The sequence below is a fragment of the Pestalotiopsis fici genome (genome assembly GCF_000516985.1).
Source record: "Pestalotiopsis fici W106-1 unplaced genomic scaffold PFICI_Scf_4, whole genome shotgun sequence".
Taxonomy (NCBI): domain Eukaryota; kingdom Fungi; phylum Ascomycota; class Sordariomycetes; order Amphisphaeriales; family Sporocadaceae; genus Pestalotiopsis; species Pestalotiopsis fici.
The window spans coordinates 23,295-45,333 of NW_006917094.1; the positions used below are offsets into that span (position 1 = coordinate 23,295).

General features: G+C 46.4%; 9 protein-coding genes across 9 annotated transcripts; 2 read left to right on the top strand and 7 right to left on the bottom strand.

Moving 5' to 3' along the window:
• Positions 1-5,556: 5,556 nt before the first annotated feature.
• PFICI_05964 (uncharacterized protein) lies at positions 5,557-7,007 on the bottom strand (the record flags this gene model as incomplete). Its single annotated transcript, XM_007834545.1, has 5 exons — positions 5,557-6,197; positions 6,243-6,363; positions 6,410-6,473; positions 6,520-6,748; positions 6,806-7,007. The coding sequence occupies 5 exons, from the start codon at positions 7,005-7,007 to the stop codon at positions 5,557-5,559; spliced, it is 1,257 nt and encodes a 418-aa protein (XP_007832736.1).
• A 316-nt stretch (positions 7,008-7,323) lies between these two features.
• On the top strand, positions 7,324-9,432 carry PFICI_05965 (uncharacterized protein; the record flags this gene model as incomplete). The annotated part of the gene is made up of 3 exons (XM_007834546.1): positions 7,324-8,066; positions 8,116-8,553; positions 8,604-9,432. The coding sequence occupies 3 exons, from the start codon at positions 7,324-7,326 to the stop codon at positions 9,430-9,432; spliced, it is 2,010 nt and encodes a 669-aa protein (XP_007832737.1).
• Positions 9,433-9,821: 389 nt separating this feature from the next.
• PFICI_05966 (uncharacterized protein) lies at positions 9,822-10,481 on the bottom strand (the record flags this gene model as incomplete). The annotated part of the gene is made up of 1 exon (XM_007834547.1): positions 9,822-10,481. The coding sequence occupies one exon, from the start codon at positions 10,479-10,481 to the stop codon at positions 9,822-9,824; it is 660 nt and encodes a 219-aa protein (XP_007832738.1).
• Positions 10,482-11,675: 1,194 nt separating this feature from the next.
• On the bottom strand, positions 11,676-13,079 carry PFICI_05967 (uncharacterized protein; the record flags this gene model as incomplete). Its single annotated transcript, XM_007834548.1, has 1 exon — positions 11,676-13,079. The coding sequence occupies one exon, from the start codon at positions 13,077-13,079 to the stop codon at positions 11,676-11,678; it is 1,404 nt and encodes a 467-aa protein (XP_007832739.1).
• A 717-nt stretch (positions 13,080-13,796) lies between these two features.
• PFICI_05968 (Serine/threonine-protein kinase SSN3) lies at positions 13,797-15,237 on the bottom strand (the record flags this gene model as incomplete). The annotated part of the gene is made up of 2 exons (XM_007834549.1): positions 13,797-15,043; positions 15,141-15,237. 2 exons carry the CDS (start codon positions 15,235-15,237, stop codon positions 13,797-13,799), a joined length of 1,344 nt encoding a protein of 447 aa, XP_007832740.1.
• A 528-nt stretch (positions 15,238-15,765) lies between these two features.
• Positions 15,766-17,033, bottom strand: PFICI_05969 (Actin-related protein 2; the record flags this gene model as incomplete). Its single annotated transcript, XM_007834550.1, has 3 exons — positions 15,766-16,496; positions 16,542-16,964; positions 17,015-17,033. 3 exons carry the CDS (start codon positions 17,031-17,033, stop codon positions 15,766-15,768), a joined length of 1,173 nt encoding a protein of 390 aa, XP_007832741.1.
• Positions 17,034-17,708: 675 nt separating this feature from the next.
• On the top strand, positions 17,709-18,520 carry PFICI_05970 (uncharacterized protein; the record flags this gene model as incomplete). The annotated part of the gene is made up of 2 exons (XM_007834551.1): positions 17,709-17,798; positions 17,858-18,520. The coding sequence occupies 2 exons, from the start codon at positions 17,709-17,711 to the stop codon at positions 18,518-18,520; spliced, it is 753 nt and encodes a 250-aa protein (XP_007832742.1).
• Positions 18,521-18,546: 26 nt separating this feature from the next.
• On the bottom strand, positions 18,547-20,081 carry PFICI_05971 (uncharacterized protein; the record flags this gene model as incomplete). The annotated part of the gene is made up of 2 exons (XM_007834552.1): positions 18,547-19,926; positions 19,980-20,081. 2 exons carry the CDS (start codon positions 20,079-20,081, stop codon positions 18,547-18,549), a joined length of 1,482 nt encoding a protein of 493 aa, XP_007832743.1.
• A 375-nt stretch (positions 20,082-20,456) lies between these two features.
• Positions 20,457-21,740, bottom strand: PFICI_05972 (uncharacterized protein; the record flags this gene model as incomplete). The annotated part of the gene is made up of 1 exon (XM_007834553.1): positions 20,457-21,740. The coding sequence occupies one exon, from the start codon at positions 21,738-21,740 to the stop codon at positions 20,457-20,459; it is 1,284 nt and encodes a 427-aa protein (XP_007832744.1).
• Between the last annotated feature and the right edge of the window lie 299 nt (positions 21,741-22,039).

Consider the following 22,039-nt stretch of genomic DNA (forward strand, 5'->3'; position numbering starts at 1 on the left):
TTAATAGGCGCCCTACGGGCAAAATTTAAATAAAGTGCTTAAGTTATTTAACGGACGACGTTTTCGCGGTTCCCGTTTAATAACTTTAGGTTTTAGGTAATCGCGAAACGAGCCTAATTCCAAATCTAGCCATAATTATCCGCTAAAATTAAATCTTAACGGTTTATACGTAATTTTAAGCCTAACTAAAAAAATAGCGTATTTATAATTATTAGCGATAAAGGTATAAAATAAAATATTACCATACTATTATTGTAAAATTCATATATTTACTAAAAATCGCGTTATCTAAAAGCATTATTTTATTATATATGCTTTTTTAATACTGCGATCCGATGCTAACCGGCTATTACTTCCACTACTTTTTCTTTATATATATTTCGCTAATATAAAAAATCAAAAATATCACTTTAAGTAATAATAATAGCTATGCCATTATATTAACGTATAGCCTTGATATCTAAAAACGTATAAAGCACTAAAAAATAATACTCGCTATTATTACGATTTATCGATCCGGCTTAAAATATTAAGACCAATTTTTCCATTTGCTAAGGATTAAGCACGCGATTATAGCCTTCACTCTAAACAATAATTAAGGCATTTACCGGCATTTTCGCAATATAAAGCTTATAAAGCTCGGCTGCTTTATAAAAAAACGGTTTATTTAAAGATATTTTAGCTCGCTTAGCGCTAAAAGGGCTTAGGTCGTTTATACTATATTTCGATATATTTAATAGTATTATAATATAATAATTTTTGCCCGAAAAAAGATTAAGGGCTGCGGATAATCGAAATCAAAGAATAAAAACAAACGCGAGCAGCTGGCGGTATTTATCGGGCTTTAATTAGGTAATCTAAAGCCTTTTTAGCTAGCTCGATCCAATTTTTATCGATAATATCCTTTTATTTACTTTTTTCAAATACGCGTTAGTCTTCTTATCTTTTATCCACTTTCTTTTTTCCCGGCTTTTGCGAATATTTTCGTTAATTAAAACAAGTCTTTTTTATAGCTATTATACTAATTATTATATTTTATTAATCGGTATTATTAATATATTTATTTTTAGCGATTCGTTTTAATATAAATATATGCGGTTATTTTTATTATTAAAGGATATTTATCCCCAAAGGGAGACCGGGGGTTTGTCCCCGAGGGGAAAAACAGGGGTTTATCCCCGAAGGGAGAAATATAATTAATTAAAAGGCATATCCTGCTAATTAGCAAAGTCTTTACCCTTAACCCAAAGGCTTAAACAAGAAAATCCAGTATAATATTATAATATAATAATTTTTACCTAAAAAAAAATTAAAGGCTGCGGATAATCGAAATTAAAAAATAAAAACAAACGCAAGCAATTAGCGGTATTTATCGGGCTTTAATTAGGTAATTTAAAGCCTTTTTAACTAGCTTAATCTAATTTTTATTAATAATATCCTTTTATTTACTTTTTTTAAATACGCGTTAGTTTTTTTATTTTTTATCCACTTTTTTTTCCCGGCTTTTGCGAATATTTTCGTTAATTAAAATAAATCCTTTTTATAACTATTATGCTAATTATTATATTTTATTAATTAATATTATTAATATATTTATTTTTAGCGATTCGTTTTAATATAAATATATACGGTTATTTTTATTATTAAAGGATGTTTATCCCCGAAAAGAGAAACGGGGGTTTATCCTTAAAGGGAAAAACGGGGGTTTATCCCTAAAAAGAGAAACGGGGGTTTGTCCTTAAAGGGAGAAACGAGGGTTTATCCCTAAGGGGAGAAACGAGGGTTTGTCCCTAAAGGGAGAAATATAATTAATTAAAAGGCATATCCTGCTAATTAGCAAAGTTTTTACCTTTAACCCAAAGGCTTAAATAAGAAAATCTAATATAATCGGGCCTGTTTTTATAAAGTTTTAATGGGATTAATATCGAAAGAATTTTACGTCCCCGACCGAACGAATTTTACTCCCGGCCTTTAAAATAAAGATAAAAAGGCTTATATAAATCGGACGGGCTTTACGTAAAGTTTGTCCAAGCTATGGGATAAGACTTTTTTTAAAGGAATTTTCGGATTTTCTTTTTCCGGAAAAATCCGGCTTTATAAATTTCCTTATTAGGAAATTTTAAGATTAACGCCGTTAAAATCTTCGGATTATAATTAGGCGGAATTAATTTTATATACGTTATATAAAGCTAATCGGATTCTTTTTTGCTTTTTAAAATTACGTATTTCTCCTCCGGTGCTTTATACCGTCGTTTTAACCTTAATCCTTAAAAGGAGAAATAAAGATTTATCCTTAAAAAGAAAAATAAAGGTTTATCCTTAAAGGGAGAAATAAAGGTTTATTATTAAAAAATGTAATACAGTTAAAGGAGCATGTAAGGTAAGTTTAAAAAAATCACAATATTAAAGTAAATTAAAAGCGTTAAAAGGTATAAGTATAATTATAAGGTGTATTATATCTGTCTAAGTTCTAATTAAAAAGGGAGCATATAATCCCATTTATACACTTATTTATTAAAAAGATTTGTTAACTTCCCTGGAGCGTACGGACCTCATCCGTAAGCTCCTTGCTTTTAACAAGGACATTTATATGCTCCTTATATCTGGTATTTTAAAGACCCTTAAGGTTTAACTAATTGCCACAAAAAAAGAAATATAATTAATTAAAAAGCATATCTTATTAATTAGCAAAGTCTTTACCTTTAACTTAAAGGCTTAAATAAGAAAATTTAATATAATTAAATATAATATTTTAAATATTCGTAATTTTAAAATATTAAATTTAATTATTAAAAAAAATAAAATATCGAAGTTTAAATGCTTTTATATAATTTATTCTCATATTTTAATTATAACCGCCCGTATTATAATAATTAAAATTAAAAATAATATTTATCGAAATAAATATATTAATCTTATATGCGTCTTTTAAGGATAATATAATTAAATCCAAAATAATATTAATAAATTTAAAATATTATAAATAAATTTAAAATAATACATATAAATTATAAATAATGCGAGTAAATATAATAAATAATTTAAATAAATCGCAAATAAATCATAAATAATGCAAAAAAGTCCATATGCTAATTTATTATATTATATACGTTTGCAAATAATTATCCCATTTATTAGGATTTATAACAGTTATTCTTATATTTAACCATTCCACATATTAATACACATACTATTATTTTGTCAGCGTAGCATGGAATCATAAGGAGGAGTGCGCTTACTTTGAAATATGGATTCTCCAAATCTGTTTCGTCGAGAAATGCCCGTTTATAACTTTGGCCGTTATCTCCATTAATCCTGATCTCTTCAATCGCGGCTTTTCGCAGCTTGTTCCTGCGCCAGAAAAGTATCCAAATACTTGCCAAGCACACTACTTGAACAGCGATGCAAAAGAACATCATGCCGATGCCTAGGTTGTACACTGGTGCCTGACTCGATTTGAAGAAGAATGGCCCAATAAAGTTTCCCAAGCAATAGCCAATGAGGAGCATCGCATTTGTTGTGATCTTTTTTGTGTGACCTGCGGTATTAGCCGTTGCAACAGCCATTGACAACGTCCATGTGGCTGTATAAGTGAAAGAGATCCAAAGACACACGAGCCTGGCATATGGCTTGCTACCATCAACCAGCCAAATGCCACATACACCAGCCAGGAATGGTACCAAGCAAATGAGCATGATTGGAAGCCGTGAATTTCGAACGTGTGAGGCGAAGAAACTGACGAGGTCAGAAAAAATGCGCAAACGTCAATCATATGGGTGACTTACCAAGCAAGTGGGCATGCGATAAGCTGTACAGCTCCTGATGGCATTTGAATGAGGGTTGTCTGAAGTGTCGAGAAACCCATTCCCTTGATAATGAGTCCTTGGAACTGTTCAATGTAAGCAAAAGCCCTGTTTGTAAAGATTGTCGCTCAAGCCACCTTTCCAACCGAGAACGCTGGAAGCTTTGATGGATGCAAGTGACAGTCATATTGGAAATACTCACGGTGGTAAGCCCTCCATTGGGCGAGTTGCTCGTCACGGCAAAAAGAAACAACAACCACGTCTTCAGATCTGTCATGGCTTCGACAAACTGCTTCTTCTTGAAATGCTTGTTCTCGATGCCAGTGTTGTTTGTCTTAACACGGTCGACAGCCAGCACTCTCTCTGTTTCGGTCAGGAAATTGGCCGTCAGTGGAGATCCTGGCAGTAGAAAGGCCAGTATCAGCCCCCATGCAAAGGTGATGGCACCCCATATCAAAAAGATGAGCCTCCAGCTATCGAGTGCTGACTGGATATGCCCAATGCCGAAACTTGATATTCCAGAAATGATATAGCCAAGGCCAGCAGAGCCGATCCATATGCCCATCCGCAGTGGTTGCTCTTCACGAGAATAATACCTAGTATGGTCAGAGCACTTTCAGCTCAATAGTGCAGCGGGACATACATGGAAAAGAGCAACATGGTTCCTGGATTTATGGAAGCCTCAAACACGCCGAGAAATGTTCGAACCGCAGCTAATCCACTGAAATCGGAAACAGCCGCATGGCACATGAGTATGATTCCCCAGACAATGACCTAAGTAAGTCAGCATATGGCACCAAGCTCATAGAACTTTGACTTACAGTGCCGGACATGAAGTAGTTGATTGGTAGTCGCTGCAAAAACATGTTTGTGGGAAACTCCCACGCAAGGTAGCCCAGGTAAAAGATGGCGCTGACCCATGAGTATTCCGTGCCTTTCAGGCCAATGTCATCTTGGAGGTCAAAGACAGCTGCATAGCCCAGCGTGGTCTTGTCAATCGATTGCAATGCATAGGTGATGCAAAGCAGTGGCATGAGTCGCAGATCAATCTTCCATAGCAAACGTCTTGACGATTTGCTATCAAAATGTTCTGCCTCTGCCTCATGAACCAGGTCGATTGCATTGTTGGCAGGCTCATCATCAACGCTCTTGATGTCTTTTCGATGCTCGGCCATTGTGCAGTATTCTACTTGTATAAAGTCAATAACATTGTAGTTGAAACAGCTAATACAGCATTCTTATGAGAATTACTTTATATGCTTGTTTTATACATGAGACAAACATATGGGAGAGCCTAAATGTTCCGATGGACATCGGGTCCTGTTCCCTTGCACCATATTGATTTCTTATCTCCAGACTAGACGAGTTAGACTGCCCGCGGGAAACTTGTGGGCTGACGAGTCCTCGCCGGGCCCCGTTAGCGTACCCTTTATCTGTATGCAATCAGAGTATCATATGCATACGATGATGCCTGGCCACACAGATGAAAACAAGGAGCATATTGGGTTTTTCTACAATATCTTCAGCCATGGGAGAGTGAAATCATGAATCACGACAACCTTGAGCAAAAGAAACTGGAACCCGCGGGCTGGGAGCTTCATCTTCACTTAGTCAAATACATTCCCCATAGTCCTCCGTCGTTCAAATTGTACCACAGCAGGTGACAGCTCCTGTGTCTGAAGAACGCAGTATTCATGCAGATATTCCAAGACAGTGATGACGCAGCAATATTATTGCAACATTCAATTGAGTTCTATTTGGCAGTCTCCTTGTCCTCCAAATACAGACCCTCGTCGGGAGGCGGTACTCCGTACCAGTCCAGACCCAACTTGTCTTCGGGATCTGGGTCTGGCATTTGATAATACCCATCATATCTCCACCAAGTTCGGTCAGCCCAGACATCTTCCACCGGCAAAACATTTTCCAACTTCATTCGATCCCTGATCGCTGCGACTCCTTTCCATACACGCAGGATGTTTTGACCAGCTACCTTGGCAAGCTGTTCCTCAGTCGCTCCTCGGTCGAGAATGGCTTGCAACAACCTCGGGTAACATTTGACATCTTCCAAATCCTTGATCACTGAAGCAATTCCATCAAAGTCGGATCCGAGTCCTACGTGGTCCCATCCGATGCGATTGGCAATGTAAAACAGGTGATCAAGTACCATATCCAGAGTCGCATCTCTTCGCCGCGTCGTGACATGCTCTGGAACAAATGTCACCATGACGATGCCGCCGTTCTTTGGAACCATATCCAAAATATCGTCTGGGACATTCCTGGCACAGTCAAAGACAGCTTTGGCATTCGAATGCGAGAACATAACTGGAGCTCTGGTCAATTGCAACACCTGCCGCGCACAGTCTTCCGACACATGGGAAATGTCGACAATCATGCCTAAAAGGTTAGACACATGTACTGATTTTGGATTCGACCACTTACCCAATCGATTCATTTCGACGATAGCTGAGCGACCCAGCTGGGACAGCCCACCATGAACTGGGCCAACTTTGGAGGTTGAGCTGTCGGCAAAGGCATTATTACAGACGTGCGTCAGAGTGCACTGCACTTGTCAGAATAGCCAATGAATTTGTTGCCTGGTAACTTACGTATCGAACCCCCAGTCGGTAGAATGCCCTAATAATTCCAATGCTATTTCCTGCCATGTGCAGTCTGCAGGGTCAGCAGAGAACTGTATGATTATAGGCTTGCAACTCACCCCTCAATGCCAATCGAGCATGCAATTTTTCCAGATGCATATACTGATGCAACCTCGTCTGGCTCGTTCACAAGTTGGAAAGTCTCAGGATACGACTCAACCAATCGCAGTGTCAGATCAATCTGCTCAATCGCATCCCTGGCCATATCAGAGTACTCTGGGGTTGAAAAGTTTTCTGCTGATCGGAGACATGGCACGCAGACAGACCAGAACTGCCCTCCCACGGCACCTAAACACAAAAGATATCAGCAGGCTGGGAATCAGCGAGACACGCACCGCTGCTCACCTTCTCGCAATCGCGGAATATCCGTCATGCCACGCTCAAAACCCTTATTGAGGTCGAATTTTTCATTGTTGTGAATTTTGCCGTGAAAGCATGCTCTCGGCTGCTGTGGCAAGTCATTGTGGCCGTCAATAAGAGGTGTACTAGCCAATACTCTTTTGACGCGCTCATCAATGTTGAGGCTTTGGTAAGGATGCTTGGACATGGCTGCTGCTGTGGGCTAGATTGGCCGAAGGCTAGATACTCGATTCAATCAAGCTGGCAGGCAGAGAAACGTTGTCTTCTCGCGAGTGGGATGATTTTGAACCACGGGCCATTATCGCGATATGTGCCAGCCGTATTCAACATCTAGTTCAATCTTACGATTCATAAACTCGTTATCAACTAGGCCCACTCAGTTTGTATAGTTCCCCGCGGGAAACCCCCGCAGGCCTTATCTGCTTCTAGGACATGTCCGAGGACAAAGACCATGTCTGTCAATGACGGTCTTCCAAGGTATGGTTATGGAAAGAGAAGCGACAATGCATCTTGATGGCTGGAGTAGCAGAAGCGAATTGCCATTGCCGTACTCGACTTCGATCAACTTGGGTGTACATCACACGCCTGTCGCTGGCACCACGTCTGCCATGCAATCCCCGCCGCCCAGCTCACGAGAGCGACCATACCGTTCCCACCTGCGGCCAGCATGTCATCCATGTCGTCGACGCAAATCGCGATGCAAACTTGAGGCTCAATCGTCTTCATGTTTAATGTGCCGTGTGCATGGTACCGATTGTGTTTTTCCAGGGGAGACTGCCTTGAGAGCGGGTCAGTCATTACAGGCTCCTCTCCCCAAAAGCCCCGCGCGGAGGAGGCCGACGTCCTCCCCCAAGTCGACATTCACAGCCCGTAGTCCTTTTGTGGCGCCAGAAAACAGCACACCCGAGGTCGACAGCAGTCAATGGGTGGATAAAAGAAGTGATGAAAATGACTGCCAGCCTACGCCACTCTCTGTTGATGATGCAGAACAGGACAATCCACACATCGTCGGACCTGCAAACACCAGTGATAGCCAGGTCCTTGCCGACTACTTGTCGGTAATCAGTACCAGCAATGGCGGCATTCGAATGGTACGCCCATTCCCTACCAGTCGGTCCACACCAGTCTTGTTTGCAAATGTCAAGAAACGACCCCTGGGCATGGATGATAGCTCAAACCCATCCCGAGAAAAATTGAAGATAATTGAAAAACTATTGGAACCCAATGTTGATCAGCTCATTGACCTGTAAGAATCCATGTGCAAGCGTATCGAGGTGCATACTAATAATGACTAGGTACTTTCATAGAATTAACCTCTGCCTACCATTGCTTGATCGCCATTCTTTCAAGCTTCAAAATGAGACTGCAAAAGACAAGATTTCCCCGGCCTTGCTCGCATCACTATATGCGCACACTCTAACGTATTGGCGCTTTGCTCCCGAAAGATGTGAACAGCGAGTTCCCGACGGGCGATTCATATGGAATCTGGCCAATGAAGCACTGTACTCGGAGTTACACTTGTCGCCAGGCATATCGACAGTCACGGCCATTTTGCTTAACATCGGAGGCAGGCCGACGACATCATTGATTGGGAATGGCGTACAACTTGGTGCAGCAGTCTCACTAGCATATTCACTGGGACTCAATCGCGATCCCTTGCCATGGGACATTCCCAATGCCGAGAAGCTACTCAGAATGAAGATTTGGTGGTCGTTGATGATTCATGACAAATGGTAAGTTGCCCACCTTGTGTCCAATCTTGGTCTTCTAATGCGGAACCCAGGTCGAGTCTTGCCCACGGCACGCCTTTCCATATCCAGGATGAGCAATACGATGTCCCTTTTCCGTCCAGACAATTATTCGAAACCCAAAGGAGCGAACCATCCGAACGCCAAGCAGAAGACGTCTTCATTGCCCTGTTCGGATTGACAAGAGTCCTCAGTCATTGCCTTCAGCATCTATATTGCATCGTTCGCAACAATGATCAAATTTCCAAACTAGAGTTCAAGCTCAACTACTGGGTGGAGAAGCTAGAAACTAGTATCAGGCGCATTATCACACGTGGAAACTTTCTTGGGCTCCCGGGTGCTGCAAATCTGCGACTCTCTTACATTTCTGTCCAGCTATTGATCAAGAGGCTCGAACTTGAACATGTTCGCGAGACGTACGGGCCCGACTCTGACATGCTTGCAAACCGATATATGCAAGTCCGCAGGACTGCAGAAGAAATTGTCTTGTTTGTTCAGGAGCTCGGCGATAAACAGCTAAGTGATTTTTGGCTTCCCATGAGTGCATTCATGTTCTCCTCCACGACAACGTTTCTTTTGCGCTGTGCTTTGGAGACAGAGACTAGCCAAGCAGAGCTCGCCACCAGTACATCTTTACGCCTTGCCTGGGACTTGATCACAGCTCTGCGCAACCATCGTGATCGTTTCGGCTGGGATCTCGGTGATATATGCTTGAATCAACACGAGGAAATAATTGAAAAGCTCATTGCCCCATCCGCCACGCAAGCTATTGAAGATGTTCCATTCTCTGCATTATCAGAGATGGCTCTTCCAGAAGTACCCTTTATGGATCAATTGTTTCCCAATCTGTGGGATACTTTTTAGACGCAATCATGGAAGACTTTCTAGCAGGAGCAGTGGCGGTACATTGGTGGCAGAAAATATCAAATCAGTAGTGCTATATGGGGATAGGTCTGATCAAGCTGACAGTATTGGGCGATCAGGACTTGTGGTATACAAGACAATGGCGCTGTCACAGGTACACCCCATAAAAGAACATCAACATATACCATGAAGCCTTTACGCGATAACAAATACTGCGCTGCCACTGTATTTTCCAAGGTATCAATATAGTTAGTTGGCCAACATCACCAGAATGATCAGAACTCGAAATAAAAGAAAACCGCGAATCACATAAATGGTAGCATTGGAGAGTGTTTGCCCAAACAATAGTCTATATTTCTATTCATATCTAAAGATGTCCATGGCCACATTTACAGAGCCAGCGACTGGGTACCCGTCATGTAGTCAATGTTGTAGACGGGGCAGGTGGTAAGAGGCTCCTGCGATCCAAGAGTGTGAGGGCAGCTTGGCTGGTTGGTGACAGCAAAGTCAGGCATGCTGCAGGCCTCGTCGTATCCATATGTACAAGCAGAGTTGGCAATGTTGTACAGGACAGAGTGCTGACCAATCCAAGAGTCTGCTGGGCAGCTGGTGACAAAGTTCATCGAGTTTGCTGCAGAGAAGGCAAGGCGGCCCTCGGACTCGGTGATGAGATCCGCACACTCGGACATGTCAACGTCCTCATAGGTGGCAGCGATACCGCCACCGGCGGAGGGATCCGAGCTAGCAGACTCTCCAGTGTTCAGGTAGTTCCAGGCATCGTAGGAGATGTCGTGGGCTCCGCCAGACTGGTCGATCTTGAGAAGGTTGACGGATCTGCCGTTGGCGCTGACCTTGACGCAGATGCTGTCGCAGCTGGGGAATGATGGCCAGTATGCGATGCGGTTGGTGTTGACCTTGCAGCCAAGGACACCAATGGATGAAGAGTACTTGTCGTGAGGAGTGACAGAGATGCCATTGTCGCGGCGGATGGCGGCGGCTGAGACGGAGGCCACAGCGGCGGCAAAGAGAGAAAGAGTGCTGGTAAGCATTTTGATGGTAGTGAAAGATCTAAGGAGTGATCTTAATGTCGTTGGAGCTGAATCTCGAAAGATGAGACAAGAAATGCAGATCGACTGCGAGAGAATGATAATCTTCTGTAAGAGAAGGGACTGAGTTCAACTCAAGAAAAGAAAGTGACTGTGATAGTCAAGGATAGTCAATGAAGGACTGAATTGTGTTGTGGATGAGACAAAAAAAAGAATCCCATTCCAGGGAGGTGGAATTCCACCTTTTATAGAGATCATCTTTCAGTACTCTTTCACCAAAAAAGTCCAAGAAGACTTGAAACTTCTAGAAATTGGGCTATTGCCTTGCGGGTGGTGCTGTCTTGCGGGTATGGCCCGAAAGCGGCCGCTGTTAGCAGCGGCATCGTGTCGTGACTAGTCCGCCAAACTATGAAAACTTGTTCCGATTGGACGACGACTCAGGGGAAATTCCATTGCCATGTGGACTTGCCATGTGCGGAGCCGTTTGTGCCTGAAGCTTAATTCCAACGACTTTGCCGTGTATGACAAAGTCATCAGCGCCGGTCGTCGAAATTTTTGGACTATACTTGTCCCACATGGCGGAATCCGGGACTAGCGATTCGGGTTCCGGGTACGGGGTGGGCCCGGCTTTTCGAATTGGGTAGGCTCTACCGAACAGCTTATAGTAGGTGAGGTATTTAGGGCCCAGACCTGCCCCCTGTAGAGTCATGTCAAGCAGTAGGCCGTCCACTATACTAACAAGTTCAGGGGCCGCCAGCTTTTTACTTCAGCACTAGAAACTGTCTAGAACTTCATGTGCTTGACGGCTTCTTCCGTTTTGACTAACAGATTGAAGAATATGCTCGAGCCCGTCACTATACGTCATGACTTTTGTGGCATTTGTGTTTCCAACCATTTGATCGGCTTCGCAGGTCAATGAAAATTTGATTTCATGCAGCTTTTATGACGTTGGCAGTCCACTATGGATTATTAGTGTTGCTGTGAAAAAGCTGTTGCACTTTTTAGTCTTGACTCCTCGCGCGGGGTTGCACCGTAAGGGAATTTGCGTGCGTCAAGCACCCATGTCATTGTTGTTCAAGACATACTCGATAGTTGTTGCATGGACTGGTTAGGTAGGCCATCATTACTATAGTCAGTGTGGATCACACAGGCAACGGCACCTTGCTTCAATACTTCTCTTGTATTATATTCCTTGTACTAGTAGAGGGGTTGGCTTCCAGGCGTAGCTGCAAATGCCTTTTCTAGAACCTCCAAACCAAACTCTAGTTGTTCCCTTGTGATGGTGATGGGAGGCGCAATTCTGAATGTGCCGCCAAAACTTGGATGGCTGCTCAGGTTTGCCCAAACACCCAATTCATATGCCTTGTTGCCTATCCTCTTGGCGACATCAAGGTCAGGCTGCTTTGTGCTTCGATCCGCGACAATTTCGATACCAGCCATCAGACCGCGTCCTCGAATGTCACCGATACACCCGTATCTGCTCTCTAGCTTTTTCAATCCAGCATAGAGAACGTTGCCAAGGTCTTTTGAATGCGATACCAGATTGTCCCTTACCACAATTTCCAGCACCTTGTCTCCCACTGCTGCTGGAAGAGGATCGTTGACATGGGTGGTATAGAAACAATAGTCTCTCTCCATGCAGACTCTTTCGATCTCGGCACTTGTCACGACAGCGCTGAGTGGAAGTCCGTTGCCTAGAGTTTTGCTCAGAGTCAAAATGTCAGGAACAACATCATCATGAATGATTGCCATGAGATCTCCACATCTGCCTACTCCGGTCTGAGCCTCGTCCACAATAAGAAGCATTCCTCTTTGCTCGCAGTGCTTCTTGAGAGCTTTCAAATAGCCAGTAGGAAGAACGTGCATGCCGGCGGAAGATTGGATGGGCTCCACAATGCAAGCAGCGAGAGAACCGCACGATGCCATGTCAATCATCCGCCAGCCATACTCGAGCTCAGCTTCCCAATCATAGGAACCATCGGTTCGTCGGAACACGGAACGGTATGCATTGGGTTGAGGTAGCATGTGCATGCCGGGCATCAGAGGACCCTGGCCCTTTCTTCCAAAGTGATATTGTGTGCCTAGAGCCTGTGCCGTGACACCATGCCAGCTGGCACCTAGTCCAACAATCTCAAATTTGCCAGTAAACACTTTTGCCATCTTGATGGCGGCTTCGTTACTCTCGCCGCCAGTCGAGAGGAAGAATGCCTTGCCTAGGCCGTGCGGGAGCAGATTGCAGAGCCTCTCTCCAAGTGATATGACAGGAGGTGAAACCATACCAGAGAATAAATGGTCGAGGTTAGCTGCGTGGTCGGCGATTGTCTTGACAATCTCTGGGTGACCATGGCCGAGGAGACACGACATTTGACCAGAAGTCCAGTCCAATATCTTGTGTCCTGATGCTGTGTAGATGTAAAGTCCCTTGGCGCCGCAAATTACATCCTTGTTGAAGCTTGTGCCATAGTAGAGTAGATGCCTTTCAGTCTTTTCCCGGAGTGATGCCTCATCTACATTGCGGTAGAGAGTAGGTGGGAACTCGGCCTTGGAGCTCTGAGTTGCAAGTTCCTCGCTGGGCGGGTCATTAATGATACCAGGTGCCATTTTGAAAGAAGAAAAATTACAACTGTCGAATATAATTTATGCTGTATCCAATATGAAGTTGGTTCGGTACCAAAATTCAATAAAAATTGTTATGTTCAAGATGGAAAGGTTATAAGATCTTTGGGTAATAAACGCAGTAGGTGTGAAGACCTCCGAAACCAATCCGTTGATGCTACCCCACATGCTCCGAGGCCGTTATCAATTCCGCGGGAAACTACCTAACCTTACATTAGTACTGCAGCTCATCTCTTGGCTTTGCCGGCATTGCGCCTATGGAATGTGACAAATTACTATTATCCCAACTTGAATAGTTTATTGGACAAAGCCTGAGATCAAAGAGGCCCATTGGTGTCTGGTCGTAGCATCTTATTGCTAGTGGTGACTTTCTACGTGAATACTTTGGGGAGGTCCAGGTTAGTGCCCGAGAACGTGACAACAACATTCAAGGCAACGAAGCTCTTAACAGCGCTTCCAGCACAACAACGGTTGTCACTGCGTGGGTGCGCCAGTGTAATTTCTGGGGCACGTTTAATCAAAGTCCATATTGCAGTAGTCAGTCCTGTCCCAGATTTCTTCCATGTTTGTACGTCCCATTAACTCTCAAGTGGACCAAGTTTAGTTGATAACAACAGGCCTGCCGCCAGGGCGGAAGAAATAAATTGTACAGTGTCTACACTTCTAGAAATTATTCAATGCCATCTTGTATCCACGGGTGGTTTAACCCTCCTTGACTCTTTTGACTGGCCGGATGAGCGTGTCATCTGGCAAGCCACTGCGCTTTGTCCCAGGCAACGACGAAGTTCGAATGTCGTTATCATCCTGGCTGACTCTGCGCATAGGGTACGAAGCTTTGATTCCTTCAAAGCAGCTATTGGTCACTTTATCTCCCGTTGAAAAGAAGGGATGGGTAAGTGCTTGCTGAGCAGTCAGTCGCTTCTCTGGGTCGTATTCCAAAAGCCCTGCCAAGAGTTTGTAACCCTCAGCGCCGAGGGAAGACAGGGCGGCATTGGAGTTCGGTGATGATGTGGAAGAATGTGTACCGATTGTGCTGTAGTACCATTTCTCCAAATGGCATGTGTTGCGATTCTGATGATGTGAGTGATGATGGAGCATGGGGGGTTGTAAAGTACTCAGTGCCGAATACTCTGGCATGCTCGTGAGAAAAGGCCAGCGCTCTTTAGTGGGCAATCCCATAATGTCAACAATCTTTTGCATCTGATTCCGTTGAAAGGGAACCGTCTTTTTCGAATCCATCTTGGCCTCCTCCCCTTTAAAAATTGGCCGCAAGGACAAGAGTTCAGCGAAAATGCAGCCAACTGCCCACATGTCAATGGCTGGTGTGTAATGTCGACTGCCAAGTAGAAGTTCGGGTGCGCGGTACCATATTGTGACGACAACCTTGTCTCCACTGAATAGCGAGTGAAGAGGCTTCCAAAAGAGTCTTGCGAGACCAAGATCTCCAATCTTGACCTGACCTGCCGATGTGACCATGATATTTGCGGGTTTCAAGTCTCGATGAAGGACCCAATTGCTGTGGAGATACTGGCAGCCGTTTAATAACTGAAACATGATACTCTTGACGGTCGCAGGAGGTATAGGATGCCTTGGGTTCTGCGTGTGATGGTGAATGATTTGTAGCAAGTCATGCTCGGCATATTCGAATACCATGAAAATGCATTTATCTTCAAGGATGATTTCGACCAAGCGAATAACATTGGCATTGTTAAGCTCCGAGCAAAGGGCCATTTCTCTGATGGCTGATTGGGAAATGCCCGTGTACTGAATCTGTTCACCCTCCTTGTCCGGCTTGAACTTTTTAATGGCAAACTCTCCAGGCTGACCCTGGCGACCAAGGGCTTTGTAGACGCGGCCATATGTTCCACTACTGATAAAGCCGACAACCTTGTACTTGTCCATGACTCGAACTTTGCTCTGATAACGCTCCTGTCCGCGATCTACTGGGTCTGATGGGGTCAGTAAATTGTGCAAAATGAAAGCAGAGGTAGTCGACGAGGTGGCGATCAAAAGGAGGTGGCACGACCTCTAGATGTAGTTACTGACCGTCAAACGCAGCCTGGACACTCCGCTTCAGGCCTTGGTTTCGCGCAGCGACAGACCCGGGCCCCGAGGGTCCTGATGATGGGTTATTGAGGCTCATGATGCGTGCCAAGGATGTGCAACGCTCATTCCCAGAATTTTTGATGGGCAAGTCTCAAGATGAGGATGATGATGATGTTGTTGTAATGGTTTGTGATTCAGTGACCGGTCGGCACTTTGCAAGCTAATAGCGCGCTGCGCCGGAAGGTCCACGGGCTTGCCACTCTAGATACATGAGCAGGCGCGGCCCGATTTAGGATAAGTCACGGCTAAGTGTGCTGAAAAGTCATAATTGCTTGACACAGCTGTTTATGGAGATTATCTTGCAGCATTTGGACAATCAATATAAGTTGAGATGATAGGCTCAAGTAAGCAGTACGAGTTAGCCAGAATTGTGGCTGGTACACACCAACGGTTACACACCCACCGTGGCGCAGGCGGCAGAGGGATATCTGCAAGTTGCCAGCCGTGTACACACGAGGATGCACTCGCAAGTTCAAATCATGAAAAATGCTGTCAAGTCGAGGGATGCTCTTTTGATGAATAATTATTTCAATCAAGCATTGCTACCATAAACTCCCCGACTACTCTATCGTGGTCCCAACTTCTCCAGCACCCTGGTACCCTGTTCCTCCCACTCCTGCTTGGTGATCCACATGCTCTCCTTGTCGGCCATGATGTTTGCCAAAACTGCACCACCCAAGAAAACCATGTGTCTTCTTCTTGGGGGATCCTCTATCCTGACCTTGAACTTGTTGAGACGCTCGGGGTTGCCTCCCAGGACACGTGTGAGCCACAGCTGTTTCAACTCCTTTTCTAATCTGCTTGGCAATCCGGGATACATGCTACTGCCGCCAGAGAGAACAATAGCCTTGAAAAGCGAGGACCGAACGTCAACATCCGCTGCTTGGATAGTGTTGAACAGAAATTCGGCCATGCCAGGCTGTTCACAATCAACAAGATGCGGTTGAAAGAGACATTCAGGGGCTTCGAAACGCTCGCTGCCAACACGAATGACACGTCCGTCGGGCAACGTGTAGCTCTCAACCAAGACGGTCGTGTCTTCACTAAGACGCTTGTCCAGCTCGAGATCGTAGGAGACGTAGCAGAGCTTCTCCTTGATTTGTCGCACCGTCTCAAAATCGGCAGTTCGGTTCAGGGCGTAGCCGCGTCGCAGGAGCAGTGCAATCAGGTTGCGCGTGACATCGCGACCAGCAACATCCAGGCGTCGCGTCAAGTGGTTGAGCACCACGGACTCGTAGACGGGCACAATGTGCGTGACACCGTCACCAGAGTCGACAACCACTCCCGAGCTCAGACCTAGACTTATCAGATGATTTCATATTCAGGACTCGGGTATCTTACCCTGCGCATACAGAGCCAGCACGGCCTGGATAGCTACGTAAACGCCGCCAAATCCGTAGCGATCAAACATGACCTCACACATTTGCTCCCTGTTCTTGAGTGGATTCATGGGCGGCTCGGTCAGGAGAATCTTGCGCCCAGTAGGGTCAACCTTCATCTTTTCGAAAAAGGTGTAGTCCCAGAGATGTTGCATGTCATCCCACTTCTTGACAATTCCATTCTCCATTGGGTAGCTGATCTGGAGCATGGTTCTGGCCGCGGCGGCCTCGTCGCCACACATGATGTCCTTTATTACTACGTCATTGTCGCTGCCCTTTTCCTCGGTTCGAAGGATCGGTCGGCCGACAATGGAAGGATATTGGAATTCGGGAAAGTTTTGGGCGGCGTAACCGACTTTGAGGAAACCCGTTCCGCCGTCGAGGACTACAAGTTGTTAGGTGTGGTCATGCGAGATGGAGGTGAGCTGGTCATACCAATAGGAGCTTCCGACATGTTGAGACGGGCGACGGCAGTAGAGCTGCCAGCAGTGTACGGTTCTGGTTGATTGTCGGGGCTTCCAATTCCAAATGTCGGTTGTCTTGATAATCTGCTCCCGAGAGCAGGCAGCGGCTGGTAATCGTGGTGATGGTGGCGGGGTCGGCGGTGCGATTGATGGCAGTTGAGACTACCTCATAAGGGGGTATTCCTCAGAAGGGGGGGATGGCGCACGGCCACAGCGGTGGCTTAGGCAGGTCCTCCGTCCAGCTGGTACGGCGGTCGTGAGCAGCATGGAGCTCCGAGCTACCTAGCTCCAGATGTCCAAGAAAACCGCCCCGCGGTGCCCCGCAGCAACATTAGAGGCTGTACGTATTGTATTCAACATGGCGGGGATTGTAAATACCTAATGTCACTTACAATCATTGAGATATGACTTGCAGATATGTACCATGATGCTTTAAACAAATGCTGAACCAAAGGTAAAGATATGTAGAATAGTGCCACCATCAGAAGAGGATTCTGGTACTGTCGATCCAAACGTCTCCAAATCCGTAAATAGTCAACGTAGTGGAAACTGGAGATGGTGGGGTCAAGGAACTCCAACATCAACTGACTCTTTTATTTCAGTACAAATCTGGAGAATACCAGCCTCAACTCCTCAGCTGACCATATCATACCAGTGCTTTCATAATGGCCAAAATCCTAGTGCTCAATCCCAACTCGTCTCGTTCCATGACAGATGGTGTCAAAAAAGTGGTTGCGTCTGCAGAACTTCCCCAGGTAAGTCTTCAGAGTGGTCAATGACTCAGCCCAAGAGCTGGCACTAACACTGGTGCAAGGGTACGGATATTCATTACTACACTGGACCCTCGAGTGCTCCGGCAAGTATCAATGACGGCGACGATATTGATGCCAGCGTTCAAGCTGTAAAAGCAGACGCATGGCCATATATTAAGGAGCAAGGGTTCGACGGCATAGTGGTTGCGTGTTTTAGCGTGCATCCTTTGGTCGTCGAGCTTGCTCGGGAGAATATACTGGCAACTGGCATCTTTGAGGCCAGTATATTGACCGCACTGCCTCTCCTCCTCCCCGACGAGAAATGGGGCATTGTGACGACTGGAAAATTCTGGGAGGCTCATCTCCTGCACGGAGTCCAACATTTCCTCGGTGCAAGCGTTTCTGATTCCAACGACAAGTTCGCAGGCGTCGAGTCTACAGGACTGATTGCCTCGGATTTTCATCATGGTGTCAGTCCCGAGGTAATCAACCAAAAGATACGTGAGGCAACCAAGAGACTTCTTCGCAAAGGCAAAGTAACATGTGTAGCCATGGGATGTGCGGGCATGGCTGGCCTGGAGGATCAGATCCGTACAGCGGCTATGGAGGAATGTGGCGAGGACTTTGCGTACAAGACGTTCAAAGTCATCGACGGAGTTGCTGCAGGTGTCATGCAGGTGGAGCAGTTGATCCGACAGCAATGGTTGCTGAAAAGAGGTTCATAATTCTAGGTTATCTGCAAATGCCATAACTAGTCTAGGCGTCTAGTCCTTCCCCATACCTCGTCTGCATCCTTTTTACCGCGAGTCTCTGGCACCCTTGTGGAAATAAAGAGCCCCGAGCAGATTGCAAGGGCGGTAAATACAAAGTAGACCCAACCTGCGCCACCGAATCGCTCATTCAGGGCGACGTTGATGATGGGAAAGAATTGCGCAACAAGAAAGGTGGCAATATAGCTGGCGCCCAACCCCCAGCTCTGAGTAGCGCCAACAGCCTTTTGGCCTACGAGCTCGCTCGCCAGCATGAATGGCACAGGCCCCAAGCCAACAGCAAAGAATGCGACAAAGGCCAGCACGGCAACGGCACTGAGGACCTTTAGTCCAAACAGAATGGACAGAGCAAGACAGAGAGCACTCGTGCCCTGTCCTGCAGTAGACACCAAAAGGCACCCCTTGCGTCCCAGCTTATCCGGTAGCGGGGCACATGCGATGGTAACGACAAGGTTCATGGCCGAAATGATAATCGTAAGCAGCGCCGAGTTGATGGGGAGCAGGTCGGCGAGAAGAGATACCGAGTACATGATGATGGAGTTGATGCCACAAAGCTGCTGAGCAAACATTGTGCCCACAACTGCAATAATGGCAGGTCGAGTCTCGGGGTCGCGTACAACTTGTATAAAGCCATAGTGCTCGCCTCCAGACTTGGCGACTTCGGGGTTCTCGGCGTCTTGTAGTAGGCCTTGTTCTTCTGGATTCGTTACTCCCCACGAGGCCACTTCTTCTTCAATATCATAGTCATTGCCTCGTATGCGCTGCAAAACACGCTTGGCATGTGATACGCTTGCATTCGATGCGAGCCAGGCAGGACTTTCGGGAACGGCAACTAGACCAATGCTGTGAGCGCCTCCAATGATTGCACCAGTTCCCAAGATCCAGCGCCAGGCTGAATCGTGGCTCAGGAAGAACCCAAGAGTCTGAGCCAGCAAGATTCCAACATTGATACTAATCTGTGTCATGAACCCAAAGAATCCTCTTTCCTTAGGAGGTGCGATTTCACTTATGTAGATTGGCACAATGACCGTCGCGGCTCCGGCTCCAGCACCCGAAAACACTCTGCCAAGTGCCATGATGGGGACCGAGGCAGCTACAGCTTCAATCACAGACCCAATGACAAAGAAGAGACTGGTGAGACGCATGGCCAAGAGTCGACCTTTGGCGGAAGAGATGGGGCCGGCACCCAGGGCGCCGAACAGACCGCCTACTGTAAAGGCACTCGAGACGACGGCAAACTGAACATTGTCCATGTAGATGCAGTCGGGCATGCTCGCAACGTCGACGGATCGCGATACGAATCGAGCGGAAATGGATTTTCTGCGGCAGGTGATGACATCTTGGGGTGCATTCAACTCGCCCTGGCCGTCTATTAGCTTGATCCTTGACACGGCCGGAAGATGGAGGGTATCACCAAGTGGAAACCAAATTGAAGAGGCCCAAGGGCGCTCACGGCAATCAATATGACAAGGTACGGGGAGACATCGTGGGCAAACTGGCGCAGCCCTGAAGACATCTTGGGAGTCAAATGTAGGTGACAAGATACACTGATAAAGAAGGGTCGATATGCGATGGCCAAAGGAACAGTCGGTTCGCTCACAATCGACGTGCTGTACAGACGGACGGAGGTGTTGAAGAGTCGGGCATGGGGACAAGTGGAATCTGGGGTCGCACGGGACGCTGCCGGTAGGCTGGTGGGGCTGACCTGGGTACGATGGATGAGAACCTGGCGCGAGTCACGCCCACTTGCCATTGAACGTTGCAAACATGTTTCCTTGCGTTTTTCTTTCCCGGACAATACAACGGCAAAGCAGGTTGAAACAGTCAAGAGTCATCAAGCAATTCCAATTAGACATGCAATTTCTATGCTCAAAACAGTCTGCCCACGTCATTACTCGGCAGTCTCGCTTGCCGGCCGACTGCCCTTCCAAACCTCTGCTCGCTGTGTCTCGTCTTCCTGCTCTTCGTCCATACCAAACTTGGTCATACTAAAATCTGGCAATTTCTTGTGTTCCTTTCGCGATGCGCCATTCTTGAGTTTCCACCGGCGCAGCTTCTCGAGTTCGTCGGCAACCTTTTGTTGTTCTGCTTCGGGGTCAAGCATTGTGCCTTCGATGCTGAGATATCCATAATCGCCGCTTACACCAACTTCAAAATTCTTGATTTGAAATCGAATCTTGTCTCGTACTCGTTGGCCCTCCTTGTCTACCCAGTACCCGGTCGTGTGCAGCTGCCCGTCCTCGTCCTCTGGCGTAAACTCTTCAGATCCCTGCTTGCCGTCGAGTAGACTAACCCATCGCCAACCCTTGGGCAGACGACCAGCCTCGATTGAAGCGTTAAACATGTTCCAGCAGACAACGCCCAAGTGTCCTTCGGTCTGCATGTTGACGGTGCCCTCCATCCAAGCACCTCGGGTCGGTTTAAAAAGGTCGAGCTTTGCCGTCAACCAGCCAAAGCTCACGGCATATTCGTCTATCGACTCTAATAGAGCTTCTTGGGTATCGTCGCTATCCTCTGTGAGAGAGCCCTTTCCGGGAGCTTCTCCCACCTGCACATCATGATAGCCCAAAAGCACACCTTGGAATGTTGGGACGTAGTGATTCATCAAGGGTTTGAGATGTTGCTCTGCATACCCCTCTACTGGCTCAATCATACCAAGAGGATAAAGCGGCAAATACTGTGACACCTTTTGCGTAAAGAATGGGTATGGTTGCTCAGGGAGTTTGCCAAAGGGTTGGTGAGAGGTGCTGTTCGTGGCGTCCTGTGTCTCTTCCGTAGCTTCTGCCTCCTTGTTCTTGCGGCGCTTCTCCTTCTTGTGCTTTTTCTCGTCTTGAACAGCATCGGCTGCCGGGACATTGTCCTGATCCATTGCATCCGTCATGGAAACGTCGCCGGCCGCCGTTTCGCCGTCCTCTGCACCCTGCGATTGTCGCTTCTTCTTTCTCTTTTCGCTCCTACGAGCCTTGCCGCTTTGTACGGGGGCATCCTCGGTGGCTGTCTGCTCGACGTTGGCTTTTGCCGGCGTTTCTTGGTCGTCTGCGCCTGGCGCTTCGCTCTTGGATCGCTTGTGTCTGTGTTCCTCTTCGGGTTGCGCCTCGAGGTCGCGATTGCGCTTCTTGGACTTGTGATCGCTCTTGTCCCGCTTGGACCTTTTCTCCTTTTTATCCGAAGACATAGTGATGACGAATTGGGTGTGGTGGTCCGAATGCGCAGCAACACTCAAAAGTTTTTGGCAAAGACCCTGGTGTTGGCTTGTGCAATCGAAGAGCACATCTGAGAAAAATTTTAGTGGGGTGTATCGGCGCGGAATCCACCCACCGCTACCAATGAGCGCCGGGCTTGTGCGGTAATGGTCCGTTAACCAACATTAGTTGACATCCCTGCCTGGTATTCCGCGGCCCGCCTGGGCGAGATTGGTGGTAATGTATAACAGCACGGTCATCAATTTGTATATTCGTCCTTGGGACATATGCG